The sequence below is a fragment of the Galeopterus variegatus genome, unplaced genomic scaffold (assembly GCF_000696425.1).
Source record: "Galeopterus variegatus unplaced genomic scaffold, G_variegatus-3.0.2 Scaffold1555, whole genome shotgun sequence".
Taxonomy (NCBI): Eukaryota; Metazoa; Chordata; class Mammalia; order Dermoptera; family Cynocephalidae; genus Galeopterus; species Galeopterus variegatus.
The window spans coordinates 274,955-290,542 of NW_007727666.1; the positions used below are offsets into that span (position 1 = coordinate 274,955).

Here is a 15,588-nt window from a genome sequence, read left to right on the forward strand (position 1 = left end):
AGTTAAAAATCTATTTTTTACAATTTACTTTTTCTTGGAAAAATAAATTATTATTATTATTTTTTTTTTGTCCTTTTTGAGACCAGCCACACGGCGCTCAGCCAGTGAGCACACCGGCCATCCCTATATAGGATCCGAACCTGCGGCATTATTTTGTCCTTTTTGAGACCAGCCACACGGCGCTCAGCCAGTGAGCGCACCGGCCATCCCTATATAGGATCCGAACCTGCGGCGGGAGCGCTGCTGCGCTCCCAGCACCGCACTCTCCCGAGTGCACCACGGCTCAGCCCTTGAAAAAATAAATTTTAAGTTTCATCTACTGGGCCTGAGTACCTTAGCATAGCTGTTATTGAAACATCCATCCTGCCATCCGTCCACTCATTCAACAAGAAAGAGCTTGTGCTAAGTCCCGGAGAGATATATGATACGGCCCTTGGAATTCGCAGTACAGTGGGGAAGACAGGTCTGTGAATAATGACTCACATTCAGCAGCATAGTGCTGTGTGTGTTGAGTGGTACTTTTGTGACCGTTGGCCAGTTAAGGCTGGCATTTCCAAGAGGAAGTGGATTTAAAAGGGGGATAGTATTTTTAGAGTTGTAGAGGCACTTAGACAACTTGCTGCAAAGGGAGAGACTTCTTTACAAAGTATTTCCAACACACTGTTTATTTGTTGGGAAAACTACATATTTCTTTTATTCAAGCTTCGCACTACATGCTCAGCAAAGAAAGAGAAAAAGAAAACTCTTGAGAGCAAGAGGCAGTTCTGCCTGCTGTTCTATTCAACGACCACGCTCCCTACAGTGCACCCGAGAAAGGAGATGGGCCTCTGATCTTAGGTTCTGTGTGTCACTCAGAGTACATACATCCTGCTATACTGAGTGTGTTTAGTGTTAAAAAGATGCTTGATTTTTAATTTTTGGTAAAATATGGCCCCTAAATGTAAGCCAAGGACTTCATTTGGCCTTAGTCTCCCAAGTGGCATCTCTTCGGAGATTTTCAAGGGCATTTTTTTAAAGCTAACAGACATATAGAAAATTGCACAAATTTTCCACACACTAAATATCTCAGAGGATCCAGCGCCCTAGTCAAAAACACAGATCACCGGCTCCAAGAAGTCCCTATCATGCTCTCTTCAATTCTGTGCCCTGAGGGCAACCATTAGTTTTGCCTGCTTCTGAATTTCATATACATAGAGTCATACAATATGTATGCCTTTGTGTCTGGCTTCTTTCGGGCAATGTTATGTTTGTGAGGTTCATCGATGTATGTACTTTGTTCATTCTCATTATGGGGTGGTATTCTACTCTGTGAACGTACTGCTTTTTAAAAAGTTTATTCTGCTGTGGATAGGCATTTGAGTAGTTTCCTGATTCCAGCTATTACAAACAGTGTTGCTGTGAAGATTCTTGTCCATGTCTTTTGGTGACGTGTATATTTCTGTCGTGTATAATCCTAGGGTAAATGCAAAGGTCTGAGGTTGGCCTAAGCTTTAGTAGATGGTGCCTAATGGTTTTCTAAAGGTTTGTACCAATTTACATTCTCACCAGCAGGAGTGAGAGCCCCATTGCTCCACATCCTTTCCAACACTTGATGTTTTCAGTCTTTTATTTTTTCTACTCTCATGGGTAATTTTGACTTGATTTTTGTTTCATTCACTATCTTGGGAACATAATCCATATATAAGATTGGATTATCTCATAATATTCTTTTTTTTTTGTAGTTTTTTAAAAAGTAAATGTTTATTTCAAGTATGAAAAGCAGTGTTACAGCATTACCCCCAAATTGTGCTTCATAATGTAGTTTCAAACTCATGAATATGGACCTGACCTGGTGAGCACAGGCGTGAGGGAGAAGGATGATGGGGTGGATACGTGGAGAAAGGGCCCGCTGACCTGCTCTTGAAGGATGCGAAGGAGCCAGCCATGGGAAGAGAGGAGGGAAGAGCCATTGGGCAAAGGAATGTTATCCTGGGCACTTATGAAGGCCCAAAGATGGGAGAGCACATGGCAAGATTTGAGGCACTGCATCTCTGAAGCTGAGGGTGGGGATGAGGAGGTGAGCAGGGGATGGAGTGTGCACCTTGCAGCACATAAAAATAGCATATGGCAGGTGGACCGTTATCAACCTCGCTAAGCTCACAGGGAAACATCAAGCCAGGTCTAGCAAGAGGGTGTGTGCGTATGGAGAGAAGAAAAAAGATGACAGAGAGGCAGGGAACCAAGCCCACTGGCTCCTTCCTTGGTGTGGAACTCCTGAGTTAGAGGAAGCCACATGTGCATCAGAAAACCAGTGTGGGGAGCACCCCAGCGGTAGCCTTGACTAAGTGGTTGGGCTCCATTTTTTCTATTCCTTCAGAGTATCCGGTCTAAAGTGGAGCTGTCAGTCTGGGATCAGCCTGAGGATCTTAATCTCTTCTTCACTGCCACCTGCCAAGATGGTGTATCCTACCCTGGTCAGAGGAAGTGTGAGGGCCTGAAGATCGGGGACACGGTAAGTTCTCACCCCCGGTTTATGTGTCTCTTGTCTGTCTGTTTTTACTATTGGTTTGGGTTGAACTCACGGAAGACCTGCTTATCAAACGTGGTAAGGTCACAAAGCTGGAGAAAACAGTTGATATCATAAAGCAGGAAAACCAAGATTTAAAAATATTTTTTCAAAATTGATCTGGCTTGAAATCATCAAGGTTAGTATCTTACATTTAGTTCAGAATATTAATAGGATATGGGAAAGTTGGTTTGATAGTGAAAGAAAAACATCTGGCAGGTTCTAATGGATCAGAGGCTCAGTGAGAATAAAGTGTTGCTTTAAAAAGAAAAAAAAAGTAATGCCAATTGAGATTGTGTTAATAGAAGTATTGTGAAACCCCAGAGACAATGCTTCCAATCTTCTTTGTATGGGTTGGACTGCAACTGGAGTTCTGTGCTCACTTCTTTTTTCAAGAGGAAAAGTGACAAGCCACTATCACGACGAATTGTCTAGAAACCAGGAAGGTCAAAGGAACTGGTATGTTTGTTGACAATAAGAGCATGAAGTCGAAACTCTTTTTGGATGCAAGGAACCGATGCCAATTTATGCTGCTTTAAGTGAAAAAGGGAAAAGCATTACAAGTCTGTTGGGGTCCCTCATGGCACCCAAGGGGACAATGCAGTTAGTCCCGGGAAGGAGGGAAACAAAGAGGGAAACAAAGTAGGCAGTGTGAATAGCTCTGTGTTCCCCACCTAGTTCCCGGTACGGAAGACATTGTGACTCATGTTGACAGATAAGAAAAACTGAGGCACGAAGAACTAATTGCCCAAGGTGCACATCCAGTGAGTACCAAGTGCAAGTTCAAAACCAGGGCTTTCTGGTTCTGAAGCCAGCCCCCCACACCACCCTTACGTGGCCTCTCGGTGCCCATGATTTGCTCCTGCCATACCCATCTCAAAGGACTCGTATCAGAACAAAGTGTGATGATGAACAGGAGCCTCCTCTGGAAGAACACAGTTTACTGAGCGCTTTTATCACATGTGGTCTACACAGCCTGCGGCTTAGGTGGGGAGCCCAGCGTTATGCTCACTGCCGATGGGCGGCCTGAGACTTGGGGGTGTGAGGGGCCTGCCCAAGCTTACCCAGCTAGTAAGCAGTGGACTCACCACCCAAACCATAGTCTTTTCACTCCGAACCGAGTCACCTTGCCAGTCATTGCCTGCCTGCTACAGAGGGAGTCATGTTAGTTACCATTTGATGCTCCTGGTACTGTGGTAGGGGCCTGACGGCTACTTTCTCTGCTTCCTACAGCAGCTTTGTAAGGTAGCTGTTACTTCCCCATTTTACGTGCCCAAAACTGAAGTGCAAACCGGGGCCCAAGAACCTCCCCAGAAGTCCCACTGGCAGCGCGCACCCGCAGCCCCGGTGCCGCAGCCCACGCTTTCCCCTCGTCTCTGTGCTTCAGAAGTGAAAGCTTCAAAGAAGCGGACCCAGGTGTCGTTGCCCTTGTGTGCAGGCTCCAGTGTACACATTTTGGTTTTTGCTGAGATACCTGAGAAAGATAGGGAGACATTGTCCAGAAATCAGGAAAAGATTTTATTTTATTTTTTTCCTTTTTGTCTTTTTTTCTTCGTGACCGGTAATGGGATCGCAACCCTCGGTGTCATGCCTGCACCGCGCTCAACCAGTGAGTGGACCGGTCTCTATATGGGATCCGAACCCTCGGCGGGAGCGCCACCACACTCCCCAGCGCCGCACTCTACCGAGTGCGCCGCCGGGCTTGCCCAGGAAAAGATTTTAAATGGCAGTTTTTCACAAAAGTAAAAAAATGTCTACTATAACGGGATGATTTTAGAGCATTTGAAATAGTAGTAAAGGAGAAGGGTGCTTCTCCCCACACCGACCACAGCTCTTCCTCTGGGATCTGATGGGCCGTCGCCTGTCCCAGCAGCAGCGGGCCCTCGGGTAAGCCTCCCTTGCTGGCTCGCTTCTTCTCATTGGCCCAGTGCTATTGTCTTGCTGTCCAAGAACCACAGTCACGTGGCCAGGGGCTCTGTGCAAGGGCCTTGGGATATTTGTTTTCTGTGGTGGAAGACAGGCTGGCACAGAGCAGTGGCCACTCTGCTTGTCAGAGCTGGACAGGGTGCTGCTCACAAGGTCCACACAGGCCATGAGGGCCTCTGAGGCAGGGGCACAGGACTGGCTACATAATTCATGGGCCCATGCTCAAAAATTATTAAGAATTTCAAGACAGGGCCGGCCCGGTGGTGCACTGGAGACTGCGCCGCTTGGGAGTGTGGCGGCGCTCCCGCCGAGGGTTCGGATCCCATGTGGAGACCGGTTCCCGCTCACTGGCTGAGCGCGGTGCAGGTGCAGCGCCGAGGGTTGCGATCCCGTTGCCGGTCCTTAGTACGTTGCCAGTCCCCAGTACGGGCGCGACACCGAGGGTTGCGATCCCGTTGCCGGTCCTTAGTACGTTGCCAGTCCCCAGTACGGGCGCGACACCGAGAGTTGCGATCCCGTTACCGGTCAGTAAAAAAGACAAAAAGGAAAAAAAAAAAGAATTTGAAGACAGCAGCAGCAGCAGAGCATTACCTAAGCACAGGCCCTCAGTGGGCAGGGGTGGCAGGGATGGCATGTAGCTCCACAGTCACACCCCCGCAGAACCAGACCTGGTGGGGGGCAGCGGGGGGCTTTCCCACAACACCCTTTATGATGGAGAGGGGTCTGTCACTTCCCCTGAGCCCTGAGCCAGAAGGGATACACTTCCAGCTGGGACCAGTCTGACTTTCTTTTTGGGGGGTCAGCTGGCTGGTACAGAGATCCAAACCCTTGACCTTAGTCTCTAACCAACTGACTGCACTCTAACCAACTGAGCTAACTGGCCAGCCAAGTCTGATTTTCTTAACCCTGGCCCAAGAAGAGAAACTTTCCATCCCTCCTCTCAGGTGTAACTGCCTTTCTCCAAAGAGTTTCCAGTTGGGCTTCAGTAACCAGCTGTGCTACGAGCATGTGGGTATTTCCCTCTGGACATTGGTCCCAAGGACATACATTTCAGAACTTGCCAGTGACTGTGTTGAAATCCACTCATGTTCAATAAGTATTTATATGCCAAATACTGTTCTCACCCAGGGTGTAAGAAGGAAGCAGACAGGTCGGGGGTTCAGAGTCTGGTGGAAGAAATAAACATGCAAACGAGTCAGCCCCAGGGAGGGTGATAAGCACCCTGATAACAGCTGGGCATGGCACTGTGGGAGCCCAGGGAGAAGGGCCTGGCATGGCAGAGGGGTGCTGCTTGAGCTGAGGCTCAGAGCATGAGTAGGAGCTTTCCAGACATAGGAAGGGAGGGTGGGGTGGTCCAATTATGGGCATGGCCGGTGCAGAGCAGCAAGGTGAGTCTGTTCTGGTGAAAGCATCACCCGTTTGCAAGGGTAATAAGGCAGCAGAGGGTGATGGCCATGGTGGTGAAAGGAAGGGATTGGGGACTGAGGGGAGCAGGACTGGCTTGGGTCACACTGGTAGGCACACATGCCAAGCTAAGGGGTCTGGCCATTACTTGGTGGGTGGGTTCCATTCTTTGGTGTGACAAGTTGGGAGGGCTATGGACAAGTCAGGGAATGGCTCGGGTGTAAGCAAGAGTGTGGAGCACAGCTGAAGGGCTAGGGACTCGCCTGGAGAAGAGCAATTAGGAAAAGCAGGCAAGGTTCATGCCATCTGGTGTCTCAGGATCTGTCCCACGAATGAGGACACAGCCCGTGACTAGGCAGCCTTGGGACAGCTGGGTTAAGTGGCAGCCAGGTGGCTCTCCCTTCCTTGTAATTACAGCTTCCTGCCAGGTGGTGGAGGGCAGGCAGCAAGCAGCTCTGTGGTCACGTCCAACCAGAGGCGGTGGTTCTGTGACTACCCTGTGTTCTCTAGGTTAAGACATCCATCTAGCAAGAAGCAGGTGAGGGGCAAGGGGTGAGGGAAAAGGATGTCTTCAAAGAGAAATTCTCTTTAAATAAAACCTTGAAAGCCCCAAATCCAATGAGGCTCTGTTCTCCAGTGATTTTACTTGTTTCCCTAATTTTCCTCCCCTGGTCCTAACACCAGTGAGGGCTGATGGAGTAGTCCTAACCACCAGGACTTGGCTTTCTCAGTTACTGCCTTTGACAAATCAGTATGCAAGTGGCTGGCTGTGCAGCTAGGCTAATGCCCAGTACAAAGGACTCAGTGAGCCCCTGTCACGGGCTTCCCATGGCACTCCCTGCTCCTGTCCACTCCTCTGTGGCTCTGTACCCTGTGCCCATCCCAGCTCTTTGTTTCGTTGACATCTGAGTGGATTTGGCATCTGCACAGCCTTGGGTTTTGTGGGTTTGGGGCAGGGGGCCCATAGCCCTTCAGGGGAACCAGGGGCATCCCAATGAGGGTATAATAAGAAGACTGGGCAGGAGGGGTGCTGTGTCTGGGACCTTTCTCTGGAATCTTTGAACGGGGAAATGGAAAGCCTCAGGAGCTGGGGAGTACTTGGGGTCAGTCGGAGTCCTCAGTAATCAGGGCAGAGAAGCAGGAAGCCTCAGTCCAGTTACCTTCCAGCCTCTCTGGATCCTCTCCTAATCCAGTAGGGAAAATGGACTCTCTGAAAGGAGGGGTAAGTGAGCAGAATTACTTGTTCCCAAAGTGGTTTTTATAGCATTCTTGGGCCCAGCAGGAGCCGAGACCCAGTGGCTGAAATAGAGCCGTTGCCTGGGTATCAGGGAGCGGCTGCATGCCAGGCCGCATGGGGCCAGACAGACAGCAGCTGGACTGGACCGACGCCTCGACTGGGGAAGGCCGCCGGGACTTGCTTGCTTGCCTGGCCAGGCAGGCGGTGCCTGAGCATCTCTACGTCCTGGTGATCCGGGTGCCAGCCCTGACCCAGGGGCTCCCTAACCTCTTCACTTGCTCCCAGGCAAACACAGCAAGAGTCAGGAGATGTAACTCCCTCTTTCATTACTTTATCCCTTGACACGGGCAGGTTTCCATGGGGGATGGACACTGCCCACAGTCTTTTGATAATTAAATGCCTTTGGCTCTTGGTCCAAGTATTCCTTTGTAGTTTATTCCATTTCTGACCTACAGAGGCCTTTGTGGGGCAAACCTTTTCGTTAAACAAATCCAGCAAGTTGTATCCCTGAGAGGTGGTAGCTTCCAGCAAGTCACTGTTTCTCTCTGGGCCTCAGAAGTGAGGACAGTGTTGGCCTCTCAAAGGCCTCTACATTCCTGATGGCCCCATGGGTGCCTTTGGTCAGGCTCAGCCTCCATCCCTTCCCAGCTGCAGGCTCAGATCATTCCCAGCCCAAGGCAGGAAGGTTTGGAGAAGTATTTGGCCACCACTTTGGGAGTCGCCATCACATGGTCCTTGAAGTAAGTCAGGCCGGCTCTCCCTGTGCCCCCAGATCTGGACACTGGGTGTCTACATGGTCACCCCCTTCCAGGAGGTGATGTGTTGAGTTCTAAGCCTGGCCCACCCCCCACCGGCTGTGTGACCATGGCCAAGTCCATGGATCCCACCAACCGCTTTTTCTCCATGGTAAAATGAGGATGCTCCTTTCTAGGGTGTGTAGAAGAGATGCTTGTGGACATGCCCAGCACAGTGCCTGTGCATAGCAGGCACGCGGCAACTGCTAACTATCAGTGTGGACATTAGCACAACCCAGTGCCCAGCTGCATCCCCATCTTGTTTCCTTACCTTGGGAGCCTCCCTGTACCTCAGGGCCTTGGAACTTAGCCATGAACTTGCTTTTGTCAATCTCTCTCCTTTGCCTTCTCCCCCACCCACATAGAGATGGAGGGTGAGTGGGGGCTTGTCCAGACTGTCTGCAGCTGGCTTGGTTCGCCCAGTGTTTTCTTCCCCTGGGCTCCTGGTCACTGTCCTCAGCTCAACTGTCCAAAAGCCTCTCCTGTTGAGCCTCAAGGCTAATGCTGAGTCTTGGGTGTCTGTTGTCAAGTCCTCTTGTTGCCAAGCAGGGTTTCTCCAGGACTTAGATTGCTGGGTCTGTCCTCCTGTTCAGTACCCCATGTCCCCACCGCATGCAGGGTGTCCCTAGATGTCACAGAACCTGAGGGGAGGCCTTTCCTCTCCTGTTGAGCCTCAAGGCTAATGCTGAGTCTTGGGTGTCTGTTGTCAAGTCCTCTTGCTGCCAAGCAGGGTTTCTCCAGGACTTAGGTTGCTGGGTCTGTCCTCCTGTTCAGTACCCCATGTCCCCACCCCATGCAGCGTGTCCCTAGATGTCACAGAACCTGAGGGGAGGCCTTTTGAAAGTAGTAAAGATCTTAAAGTGATAGCGATCTATAGAAACATATTTCCAATGTTCTCAAAAAATAAACATTATTACCTGAAAAGTGTCTAGTAAAATATTAATGACTTTAAAAAACCTGCTTTATTCCAACCCAAATAATAGAATTAAGAATAGTAATAGCCAAAAGTGGTTCCTAACCCATTCTGAGCTTCAGAGTGATCTGAGGAACCTTTGAAAAAAGAGACATCTGGGCCCAGAGGCAGTGAGTCAGTCTGTGGAGTGGGCCAGCCTGTCTGAGGGGCTCTGCCCCACTCTGGGAGAAGCACTAGCGACGGCGCTTCCTCAGGGCGGGCAGCATCTGTCTGCATTTCCATGGGACTTACAGTGCCCTGCTCCCGGGGCCCTGCTGGGTGACTCGGCCCCCATGTGGCTCTTTTCCCCAGTGGAGTGTTGGGGGGGGGTGTCGCACTGTTGTTCATCATCCTCGCTTTCCTCACATCCCAGCCCTGTGGGCGGCTGGCGAGCGTCTCTCCCGCACCGCCGTCTGCCACCCAGCCAGGTCCACCTTGCTGCCTGTTTCCACAGAAACCCACGAGAATCTCCAGAGTTGGAAACACTTCCTTACAGGTTTTGTTTCAAAAGAAAAAAGTGTCCACCTGCATGGTGCATCTCATCAGGTGATGACTCTTGCGTAAGACCTCAGGGCTGTGGCTGATCGTGAAGGACACAGCTGTGAGAACCACCCACAGAAGGCACAGGGGCTGCAGGTGTGTCTGCGACGAGACCTCAAGGGTCAGCTTATCCCTTCTCCAGCGGGAAGGGACCCTCTCCACAGAGGGGCCGGCGGCACTCACCACCCCGGCACCTGACAGAGCAGTGCCCAGAAAATATCTGTTGAGTGAATGACTTAAAATGGGTAAGGGAGAGGTGCACTGCAGTGGGGTGGGAGAGGATAGGATAGAAGTGAAAAGAAAGGGGAGAACAAGGACTGTGTGAACTTGAGTGGATCCTTGTACCTTTCTGTAGAAGCCCATTTCCTCAGGGTCGTGAGAAGGGGAGAACAAGGACTGTGTGAACTTGAGTGGATCCTTGTACCTTTCTGTAGAAGCCCATTTCCTTAGGGTCGTGAGGAGAAGAGGTCATTAATGGATGTTAAAGAACCAAGCACAATGCGTGTCAAATGTTAGCACACCTGAATATTCTCTTCTCCATAAAGTGCGCGACTGTGCTGATTCTGAGGTCTCCAGCTTGGGCCACTCAGTGGCTCTAGCCGTGTGCCTGGAGAGGGCTGGAGTTGGCTGCAACTCTCCACCGAGGTTCTCAGGGGAGCTGTGCTTGGTGGTCCCTGGGTGATAGGGAGGCCCTGCCTCGCTGTGGTCACCATGTCTCCTCTCTTCCTTCTGCCCAGGCGTCCTTTGAGGTGTCGGTGGAGGCCCGAAGCTGCCCTGGCAGGCACACGGAGCATGTGTTCGCCCTGAGGCCGGTGGGATTCCGGGACAGCCTGCAGGTGGGGGTTGCCTACAACTGCACATGCGGCTGCAGTGCGGGGCTGGAGCCCAACAGTGCCAGGTGCAGTGGGAATGGCACTTACGTCTGCGGCTTGTGCGAGTGCAACCCCAGCCACCTGGGCACCAGGTGCGAGTGCCAGGAGGGGGAGAACCAGAGTGTGTACCAGAACCTGTGCCGGGAGGCGGAGGGCAAGCCTCTGTGCAGCGGGCGCGGCCAATGCAGCTGCAACCAGTGCTCCTGCTTTGAGAGTGAATTCGGCAAGATCTACGGGCCTTTCTGCGAGTGTGACAACTTCTCCTGTGCCAGGAACAAGGGAGTCCTCTGCTCAGGTATGTGTCCCTGGCAAGCACTGTTGCCATGAGCCAGACCCAGGCCCAGGTGCTGTTAGGACATCTCCCCAGAGCCTGTCTTTTCCTCAGGGTGGTGGTAGAAAGTGTCACAACCATGGCTGTCCCAGAAGACCAGGGACAAGGTTTGCCCACCACAGGCATGGTGGTAGGGACCAGCATGTCAATTTCAAGGGCAAGAGAAGGACTGCCATATCATGAGGACTCTCAGAGTTGGGGGTCTCCCCGTGGGCCATTAACCTCCCGATTAATGCAGGACTCGCCTGCGTGGCATTCCTGACAGGTGGAAGTGTTCAGCCTCTGCTTGACCGCCTCCCAGGACAGAGAGCTTGTTGGGGCTGGTAATAGCCACCCCCTTGTTAGAAACTATATCCATCCCTTATTGCTGCTCTAACAGATCAACACAAACTTAGTGGCTTAAAACAATACAAATTTATCCCATCACAGCTCTGGATCTTATTTGGCCAAAATCAAAGTATCAGCAAGGTTGTATTCCTTCTAGAAGCTCTAGGAGGAAATCCTTTTCCTCACCTTTTCGAGCTTCTAGAGGCTGCCCGTGCGTGTTCTTTGGCTTGTGGCTCCCTCCTCTATTTTCAAAGCCAGCAGTGCAACATCCTCAGATCGTTCTCTGACTCTGACTTCTGCTTCTGTTGCCACCTCTCTTTCTCGGATGCTCCCTCTTATATGGACCCTTGTGATTACATTGGGCCCACAAGGATAACCCAGGAAAGTCTTCCCATCCCAAGGATCTTAATCACATCTGCAAAGTTCCTGTTACCATAGAAGGTGGGATAGTCATGCGTTCCAGGAATTAGGACGTGGACATCTTTGGGGGCCATTATTCCACCTGCCACCTGCATAGTTTAGAAGTTCCTCTTTATGTTGAACAGAAACTTGTTTCTCAGTAACTTCCACCCAGTGGTTCACACTCTAGAGTCCCTCTCCTACATGACAACCTGTCAAACATCTGAAAGCTTCTTTGTGTTTCTCCGTTCTCTCTTCTTATCCAGGCTAGACACCCTAAGTCTCTTCCTGCTCTGAGGGCTGGATCACTTGTTAAGTGTGTGTCACAGAATTGAGCATGTTGTCATTCTAGACAATGCCAGAGTCAGCCAAGCGTTTGCTTCCCTTGATCTGGACGCTGCACTTGCACTGGTACATCCCAATGATACATTCACTTTTCTGTTAAATAGTCACATTACACTCTTTAATTTTACTATCAAACGTTTGAGGTTTTTAATTTTTTGAATGAACTATGGCCAAGCCAAGTTTTTATTGTGTTGTGTTTGAGCAGTTAGTTTTTCAAATCCAAGCACAGGACTTTACATTAAGTCTAGTTAAATTACAAGTTGGGGGCCGGCCCGGTGGCGCACTGGATAGTGCACCGCTTGGGAAGCGCGGCGGCGCTCCCGCCCGAGGGTTCGGATCCCACATGCAGACCGGTTCCCGCTCACTGGCTGAGCGAGGCGCGGGAGCAGCACCGAGGGTTGCGATCCCGTTGCCGGTCCCCGGTCCGGTACGGGGGCAACACTGAGGGTTGCGATCCGTTGCCGGACACGGAAAAAGACAAAAGACAAAAAAAAAAAAATTGTGTCTCAAAAGGCCTTTTCCATCCAACACCATGCCACCTGCAAAGATAGTGAGCAGAACAAGTTTAGGCAGGACTGTAATTTGTTCTACAAGTCATTCATTCTGCAGTTTCTAGAATTCCCTCCTTGAGATTGGTCTTCCGAGTGGGAAGGGTGGATTTGAAAGGAACTCAGGGGTCACCTGGGAAGATGAGGTGCATGTGAGCACGTGGAAACATGTGGACAATGTGTCACTGTGGGAGGAGCAGCCACCCCTCCAGGTGACAAGCAAGTGTTGAGAGTTGTGTGAACATGGGTTAGCAAGAGAGGCTTGCTGGAGCAGACCTTCCCGTGAGACAAGCATGAGCACGTGGAAACATGTGGACAATGTGTCACTGTGGGAGGAGCAGCCACCCCTCCAGGTGACAAACAAGTGTTGAGAGTTGTGTGAACATGGGTTAGCAAGAGAGGCTTGCTGGAGCAGACCTTCCCGTGAGACAAGCATGAGTACATCCATGGTGCTGGGGGGCCACAGTAGTCACAATCGCAATCACCCCAGAAAGTACAGGACACATGAATGTCATAGGAGAGAAAATTAGTTGGAAAAATTAGGAGTTGATGTGCCAAACATGCAACTAAGTCATGATAGATTGGTGTTGGCTGGCTGGTTCTGAGTTGGCATAAAAAAGCATGGGCTCAGTAACAGGCAGGCCTGGGCCTAAATCCCATGACTGCAGATGCTGCTTGTGGGACTTTGGGTGTAGAGTTGTTGTGAGGAGAAGAGAACGTGTGTAAAGCACCTAGCACATTGCCTGGCACAAAAGGAGGACTCGCCCAATGCTAGCTCCCTTACAAGTCAGTGCCACACCCTCTGGGAGCTGCAGCTGGTGCCTGGTGTCTGGGAGGGGCCTTCCCCCTGTGAGTCCCCAGGCTGGCCTAAGGGACTCCAGCATGGCAGGATGTAGTTTCTGTTCCCCTTAGCAGCCACAACAGAAGCTCCAAGAAGCCCAGCAGTGTCCGTAATCAATTTATAGCAGGGTTTTTCTTTTAAAGAGGTGTTAGCAAACGTCACAGAACTGTCCCTCCTTTCCCTTCCAGAGCCAGAAATAAGCCTCTGATCACTTTGCTCCAGAGGACGGCTTGTGCCCATGTTGCCTGGGAGCAAGGGCCTCCAAGTCAGATGACATGTGCAAACTCTATCTCCACAATTTATTAGCCTGCAGCCTCAGTTGTCTTGGACTTTTGGTTTTCCCATCTCTAAAGATGGGCCACCACCACTTATTCCTGTGTTAGGTTGAAAGTTGAAGGAGAAGACAGAGATGAAGGGTCTGGCCTGGCACTCAGTGGGGAGCAGGGCAGTGCCTGCAGGGGCCTCCTTATCTGGGCTCTGCTAAGACATGACATTTCTCTGAGTAGAGCACAGAGCCTGGGAGGTGCAGGGCGAGTGGGAGACGAGGCCTGAGTGGGCTTCAGGAGGGAAAACTTGTCCTTTAGGAAACAGGAATATTTTGTCGCTGAGTGAACCCACAGCTTTTTTGTTCAACCACCAGAACCCACAGTTCTCCTCAATTAACCTTGCATTTCAGAATTCTGCCAGACCTCATCTCCAAACGCCCCCGGGGCTCTTTCTGTTGCTCTTCCCTTCACCCTGTACAATTCTGTGGTATTGGGTAACTCACATGTCATGGGGCAGAGAAACCAGGAGTTTGCCAAGTCCTGGAAGCTCCTAGATGAGCCATGCTCCAAAGTCACTACTTCCCTGGGACGGCTGAGATGGAATGTTTTTCCCTCATCAGAAAAGCCATACACATGCATTAAGGAAAACTTGAAAAATCCAGGGAAGTTAGGTCCAGAATATTCTGAAGAATAGAAATAAATTTTTAAAATAATTGTCTGTAATTTCATTACTCATATTTTAAGAGGCTTTTTTGGAAGAACAAACTTTCTTCCAAAGTTTTTTCTAAGTGTTGTGTATATTTATGGCTGCATATAATTTTGTATCTTAATTTTCTTCATATAATATATCCTAAGAAGCACTTGAAGTTGAATTACTTTAGTATATCATTGATTAGAACATTTTGCCTCTTTCTCTTGCAGCCCCAACTAGCCGCCTCCACCCCTTCAATTTAAAAGCAACAGCTAGTTGAAACATGAAGCTGTCCAAGTCTTCCTGGAAAAATTAGTTTCTGGATGAGGTCATTATTGTATTTGATAATTTAGGAAAGACTTAAAACTGAGCCCAGCTCCAGGCAGGACTTGATAACCCACATTCATGCAGTGGCTCCTTGCACAACATTGAGGCGCCCAGCAACTCCTGGTCTCTCAAACCCTACGGCTCTTTCAGGGGGCAGCTGTGAATGGGTGGGGAGCACTCCAGCCTTTGGTTCCTTGGCACCCGTGGTCAGCTTAAGGCCCCCACTGGAATTGTGCATGTTGGTTTTGAGCTCTTGGGTTGCTGTTATACTTGGGGTTTTTGTGGGAGAGAAGGCTGTTTCCCAACCACTGCTCTGCTTTTGAAGATGCTGACTCAGGCACTCCCAGGCAGCTGACTTCAGCATTCTCTCTGTTTTTCTCACCCCTTCCCCTGCAGTGTGGCCTGGAAGGGGATTGTGTGGTTATGGTGTGTCTTCAGAGGCGGCCGAGGGGTGCACTTGAAGTGGCTGAGGCAGAGCCAGGGCTGGAATTGATGGAGACACCCCAGAGAAACTCCTTCCACTTCTCTGTCTTTCCATCCAGAAAGAGGCTTGTTAGTCCTTGCCCCTACCAAAGACAGGACCGAGGAGATTACAGGCTTGGAATATGTTGTCTGTCATAAAAATGAGTAGTGAAGCAAATCAGAGTTAGGGTCTGGAAGCAATTGGACAAGTCTGTCATTACTTTTGTAACACATTGTCATGGGAATGTGTGTGCACTGGGGCCCTGGTGTCTCCCACTGGTTTCTAGAAGCAGCATAACCTAGAGAATGGTTCTGTCCACAGACTTTCTCTGCATGTAAGGGGACCTCTAGGGCCCATTGTGAGAGTTTCTATTCTTTGGAGTCTCATAAAGTGTTGACTCTTCAAAGTTCCTTTACTAACAGAATATGAGAAGTAGGACATGTTCTGTTCAGTTGTTTTTAATGTAGTAAAAGATTCTTGCTCAAATTTTGTTGTTCTTTGTTGGTTTCTGTGTCCAAACAGTGCATTTCCTAGAATTTGAGTTACCCTTGTGGTAAACTGTTGAGATCAATCTTAACCTGTATGCTTTCAGCAGTCTCTGTACCTAAGATGACTGCACTGGAGCATATTGAATAATTTGCTAATAGTCAGTCTACTACTTGGTTTTATATAATGTGAAAATTTCAGTAAAATAGGATATAGAATTTTGAACAGAACCTCTTTGGTCTCATGACTGTGAGATCTCAAAAGTATATCTAAGTATATATATATATATATATA

General features: G+C 49.8%; 1 protein-coding gene across 1 annotated transcript in view; it reads left to right on the forward strand.

Annotated features, from left to right (window-relative positions):
• Positions 1-15,588, forward strand: part of ITGB5 (integrin, beta 5) — a 126,010-nt gene that overhangs the window by 80,900 nt on the left and 29,522 nt on the right. Inside the window, exons 9-10 of the mRNA XM_008577644.1 lie at positions 2,357-2,491; positions 10,136-10,565. Coding sequence (XP_008575866.1) covers positions 2,357-2,491; positions 10,136-10,565 — 565 coding nt within the window. The remainder of the gene's footprint in view (positions 1-2,356; positions 2,492-10,135; positions 10,566-15,588) is intronic.